Consider the following 6,120-nt stretch of genomic DNA (forward strand, 5'->3'; position numbering starts at 1 on the left):
CAGACCTCACACTCAGGGATTCTGGGTCAGATAAGTAAAAAACAAGTTGTGAGTCATGGCCCTTGACCTGAGGCAAATGCACATATAATCCTCGATGGCTTCCATTTGTGTTGGGTGGCGCAACTCACCACCCATCAGAATGCGAGAACTCTCAAGCAAGTTTCCTCTTGCACGAGATTAGCATCCAATCTACAGGCTCGTAGGTCTCCAGTGGTCTCCAGTGGACTGTGAGGATCTGCCCGAGGTCCTCAGACAGAACCACATGTAAGTCCTTCCGTCACTTGCCGGAGGTCATTGGCATCTCTCCAAAGGCTACTTGCTCTCACACCTGAGATTAGACTCTCTGAAAGAAAAGCTCAGATGAGGAGAACTTGGATGAGGTATTTATTTGAGAGGTGACCACAAGGAGTAGGAGAGTAGGAAGGGAGAAAAGTCAATAAAAGATATGCTTTTGAATTGGTCACTATCCCTTTGAGGACCTCTGTCAGTCCATATAGGTCAGGGCCTCTCATCCAGGACTAACGTTTCTTCTAGGCAGCATTTAGCAATATGCGCAGCCATTTTGGTTGTTAAAACTAGGAGACGCTATCAGCAGCCAGATACAGGTCAGCCTCCCTGATCCCAGTGTAAAATTAGCTGACCCATTGTCAATGGTGCTGAGGTGGAGAATCCTGGAGAGTGTACGTCTGAATTGTCCCATGGAAGGACCATGAGGTTGGAGCACCTGTCCATTAACTCCTGTGCTCCTCTTGGTGAGGGTGGGGGCTCTGGGGGCACAAATGCTTTTGGGCTGTACCACTTGCACTGGAGTTTGCATGGTCCTGGGGAAGTCCTTGAAGCAGGAAAGCAGAGACACATTAGGTGGGCTGCTGGTCAAGTTCGTGAAATAGCCTAACGTGTGCAGGAATCATGCCAAGGGGATGTGGCAAGGTATGATTTTCCTAACTGAGTAATGACTCCGGGACTGTGCAGAATATGGGGCAACCAAAATACAAATAAGAATAAAATTGTCATAACTTAGTTCTAGCCACAGAAATGACTAAAATCTGGAAATCCAGTAGGGCGCAGAATGGCGATATGGTGAAATGGTTAAAAACATGGACTCTAGCCAAGGTCAGATACTGCCTCCTTCACTGGTTAGCTTTGTGCATCCACTAAGTTAGTTAGCTTTTCCTCCCCTCACTTTCCTCATCCAGGAAATGGGGTTGATCATGGTCCATGATGTTGCTGTGTGGATTACAGTGTGTGTGTGTGCGTGTGTGTGTGTGTGTGTGTGTACATGTGAGGTAGCATATTAATAATGCCTGGCATTTAGGGAGCATTGATAGACTGGCTCACAATTACAATTAAACAGGGGCTTGGAGACTTGCAGTATTCCTCTGCCTTGACTTCTGTCCATTGGTAGTAAGTCTAGGAGACTTGATTCCACTCAATTCAAAAACATTTACAAAGCCCCTATTATCTGCCAGGCCCTCTGTTAGGATCTTGACCCAGCTTTCATATTAACAATAGGAGTTCCCATTTTTTCCCCTCTGCAATTTATTTATGGACTGATTTAGTCAGGTGTTGTTGTTTTTTTTTAACCACTGTGACCAAAAAACGTGGCAAGAACAATTTTAAGGAGGACAAGTTTACTTGGGGCTCATGGTTTCAGAGATCTCAGTTCTGATGTCATTGCTCTTGCTCTGGGTTGGAGGAGAAACAGAACATCATGTTGGAAGGGTATGGAGGAGAAAAGCAGCTGAGAACATGGCACCAGGAAATAAAGAAAGAGAGAGAGAGAGCATGCTCCTAGCTGCAGACAAAATATATACCCCAAAGGCAAGCTCACCCGCAATGACCCACCTCCTCCATTCACACCCTACCTGCCCACAGTTAGGGGATTAATTCACTGATTAGGATAAAGCTCTCATAACCCAGTCTTTCCACCTGTAAGCTTTCTTGCCTTGTCTCACGCATGAGCTTTTGGGGGACACCTCATATTGAAACCATAACATGTACTACCCTCATTTCTTTGACTTTTGAAAGGCAAATAGAGAACAGAGAGTACAGGCCTTGGAGAGATGGATTGTCTTCTAGGCTCAACTCCGTCACTCAGTGATTGTGGATTTGGAAAACCGCTATGCTTCTCAATCTTCATATTTAAAAGTGAACATAAATGCCTTCTTCCTCAGTGTGTTGCTTAAGGATTAAATAAGATTGTATAGGCAAAAATACTTTAAGAACAGGTAAGTGTGCCAAAAATTGATTGTTCTACTAAAAATTTAGTGTCCTTGACTTTATCTGGGACTGAGGAGTTTTAAAGCATAGAGCTTTTTGGATTCCAGTGTTAGGATAGCTGACAGCGCCTTGAGGTGGACCCAGGAAATCTATAATTTAAAACAGTTTTAGGCAATATTGATGACCAGCCAGATGTGAGAACTACTATTGTGAGTGTTAAGGAGCAGGGGTCCATTTTTAGGCAACTTTGGACTCTTGAAGGCTAACAGAACTCCTGGGGTATAGTGTAACCAATAATGATTTTTGAATAAATAAAAGGCCAAGCCTCTATACTTGAAACAGGCAATGCACAGCCCAGCAGGAGTCATCCCCTCCTCTAATCTCCACCTACCTTACAAGGCATTGGTTGGTTTTGCCCTGCCCTGAAGTTCCTGAATTGGTCCACAGTGGGACTATCGTACTGGGGCAGCTGATCCTAGCTTATGTGCAATCCATTATAAGATGAACACCAGCAAAGATGGGGTTGCAAATGAGAGGAGAATAGGTAGGAAGGTGATCTTCAGGATCCAGCATGGTATAAATGCATAGGAAATGAAGGTTACTCAGTGAGAATGCGCTAAGCAGCTCCATGGTTCCCAGAGGCTCGATGGATGCTGCGATTGTAGAAGAGAGATGTTGCTTAGCCAGAGTCTCTCCACTCACAGATTCCATTCTGAGTTCACTAAAGTGATTCAGAGATCAGATTCAAAATGAAGAGACATGGAAAGTTCAAATCATCAGACTGGGCAGAGGTGAACAGACCAAAGAACCCCGCCAAAGTGCAGAGGGACACAGCATTAATATCTGCATATGAAACAACAGGCAAAAGTCGTGGAAGAAGTCAGAAAGGACCACTTTGTAATGATGGAGCTTGTGGTACACGAGAGGATTCAGCTGCCATGAATAGGTGGTTACACACTCATGAACACAGCACTGAAGTACAGGAAGCAAAATCTTCAGGAAATAGGAAGAAAAAAGAGACAGAATCATAATTTCAGTAGGAAAATGTATTATTCTTTTTGGAACTTTGGCAGATTCAGTGGATACAAAGATAAAGATAAAGAGGCTATGAACACAATTTATAAAAGATTTCTAGCAGGAATAAATCGAACCCTACAAAAAATGATTTTTATTTTTATTTATTTATTTTTTTTTTGTTATTAGGCAACTAAGTTTATTAGAAACTCAAAAAATACAATTTCCAATTTTTAAAAACAATATTTTTAACATTTTCTCAGGCTGGAAAGAACTTACATTTGAAAGCTGACTTTTAAATGTCAATTCAGTAACTAATGGGCTGACCACACTCCTGGAAAAAAAAATCACAGCAAGGCATGAACATTGTTTCACACCTAGTTGCAATGAGACAGTATCTAGATCCCTGAGCAATGATTTAGACTTTCTAGGACTGATCTCCTCCTTGATATTCAGGGACAAGGCACAGGCTTCCTAAGCTTGTTTCTTTCCTTCTCCAGTACTTCACTGGCTAACAAGCTGTTGGCTTTCTTTCTTTCTTTATGGAGAACACATAAGCAACATCACCCTGGGTCCATGCCCTACTTAAGCCCCATCTTTTCTAAAAATTGAAATAATTGGGAAGAAAAAGAAAAGCACCACTATATAGCCAGCTAAAATTTTAACTTAGTAATCTTTTTCATATTACTACTACTATACTACTTCATATATAGTCAAAGCAAAAGTAATTAACACATTCTTTTTATGTGTTTTAACTTTCACTTACTTCTCTCAAAATCTTTAATCTATTATAAAGCAAGTTTGAAAGCTTTTACATAACACTTCATTGGTGGACCCACACCCAACAAATTAACAATGGCAAAAAGGATATCCTTAATAAAATTACAAGCTGTGGAAGATTTGAAATAGTAAAAGTTAAACCCTGATACAGTATTAAACTTATCTCTTTACATATAAAAATAATACACAGTGGGATATTTTATTCAGCAAGATACAATGTTTAAGATCAAGAGAGAATATACAAAACTATTCTATGTAGTCTGATGTATTATACTGTATAGTAGGAATAAATATTATCTGGAACAGGAAGTAGGAGGTCTGTTCCTACAGAAATCACCAGTTAGTATAGTTTAAAGCCAAGAATTCTGCAGATACCAGGCAGAAAGGAGCTACTGTCGCATTTAAAACAATGTGGTCATTATAAAATAAAGTCCTTAAATCTATAAACAATAACAAAAACACACAAACCAAATGAAAATGTACTAAAATTTAATCATCCATAAAAGCTGTAATTTAATCTGACAGTAAAACACAAGAAGCCATATTAGAGTTGGTTTAGTATATTATATATTTTAGCTTTGAAAGCTATAGAAATCAGTTATCCCAGTTTTTCCTATAAAAGACCCATTTTTTCCAAAGCATTATGCACAAACAATTTTAATTAGAATATAATGACAGATGATATCTCATAATTTTTTAAATATAAAATGAAGTCAATGACTCAAAAAAGTTATCTGCTGCAATGAGTTTGAGGGGAAATTTCATAATTGATTATATCATTACAGATATAAAGTATAATGATTCAACTTTTAGTGCTTAACAGGGAGGAATCATGATAAAAAGGTCAATATGAAATCATTTGATTATAGTAGCAATATCTAACATTTGAAATGCATCCATGCTCTTTTGTATAATTGTATTAGAGTCAAGTATATTTATTTTCACATCTGTTATAACTGCTATTGCAAAGGAGAAATGCTATTGTCTTATTTTCCAAGAGATATACACAGAGCAATTTTTTTTTTTTTCTTCAGGGAACTTGTGCAAACCAACATAAGATCTAAATTCTTCACATAATATATAAAACAGGAGAAGCCTCTTCAGATTTATTTTTTGAAGTCTGGAATGCTGGCACTTTCCAAGTAGGCAACAGTTCTTCATTCCTGTAATCTGGCTCAGAGCTGCTGCTGACTTTGGGTCTAGAGCAGCAGGCATGATTTCTTTTTAGGCTTCTTCTTTTCCACTGGTGTTTTTCTATTTATCTGTCTGACCAGGTCATAAAATATCTCATTAACGTTGATCTTTGACTTTGCAGAAGATTCTAAAAAGGCACAGTTACACCACTGTCTTGCTAAATTCTGGCCCTGTTCTTTGCCAACTACTCGCTCATCTTCCAGGTCACATTTATTGCCAACCAAAATCATTGGAACATCTTCTGTATCCTTAACCCGTAAAATCTGTTCCCTCAAGTCCTGTAAGTCATTAAATGTGGACTGAGCTGTAATAGAATATACTAGTGCGAATCCTTGGCCATTCTTCATATATAAATCCCTCATCGCTGTAAACTGCTCTGTTCCTGCTGTGTCCAGGATTTCCAGCATACACTGTTGGCAATCTACTTCAACTTGCTTTCTGTAGGAATCCTCTATCGTCGGGTCATATTTTTCAACAAAAATTCCCTGAACAAACTGAACTGTCAGAGCAGACTTCCCCACGCCTCCCGAACCAAGGACCACTAGCTTGTACTCACGCATGATGTGGTCTGTTTAAATACTGACAATCCCCCGGGTCCGGCGCCTCCTCCACCACCTCCTCCTCCTCCTCCCTCCTCTCGGCCGTGGCTCTGGCTCCGGCTCCAAAAAAAAAATGATTTTTAAAGCGCTCATAGAATGGAACTTTACTATAGTTTAAGCCTAATAATTTCTTCAAAGAACAATAATTTTGACCTGTCTGTCCAATAAGGTAGGCACAATTCACATCTTGCTAGTGAGCATTTGAAATGTGGTTTGTTTGAATTGAGATGGGATGCAAGTATAAAATACACATTATTTCAAAGAATTAGTGCAAAATAAGGAATATAAAAAGATCTCATTAATATCTTTACAT

The 6,120-nt window shown here is 39.4% G+C and overlaps 1 protein-coding gene across 1 annotated transcript; it reads right to left on the minus strand.

Moving 5' to 3' along the window:
• Positions 1–4,486: 4,486 nt before the first annotated feature.
• LOC124097258 (ras-related protein Rap-1A) lies at positions 4,487–5,857 on the minus strand. The gene has a single exon (XM_046451664.2). The coding sequence runs from the start codon at positions 5,766–5,768 to the stop codon at positions 5,214–5,216; it is 555 nt and encodes a 184-aa protein (XP_046307620.1). The 5' UTR covers positions 5,769–5,857; the 3' UTR covers positions 4,487–5,213.
• Between the last annotated feature and the right edge of the window lie 263 nt (positions 5,858–6,120).

Source organism: Marmota monax, unplaced genomic scaffold (genome assembly GCF_021218885.2).
Source record: "Marmota monax isolate L192 unplaced genomic scaffold, Marmota_monax_Labrador192_F-V1.1 WCK01_AAM20220418_F8-fsc00020, whole genome shotgun sequence".
NCBI classification, from domain to species: Eukaryota; Metazoa; Chordata; class Mammalia; order Rodentia; family Sciuridae; genus Marmota; species Marmota monax.

Excerpts from the sequence above, each read along its gene's own strand:
- LOC124097258 (XM_046451664.2), bottom strand. The coding sequence starts at position 5,768 with ATGCGTGAGTACAAGCTAGTGGTCCTTGGTTCGGGAGGCGTGGGGAAG.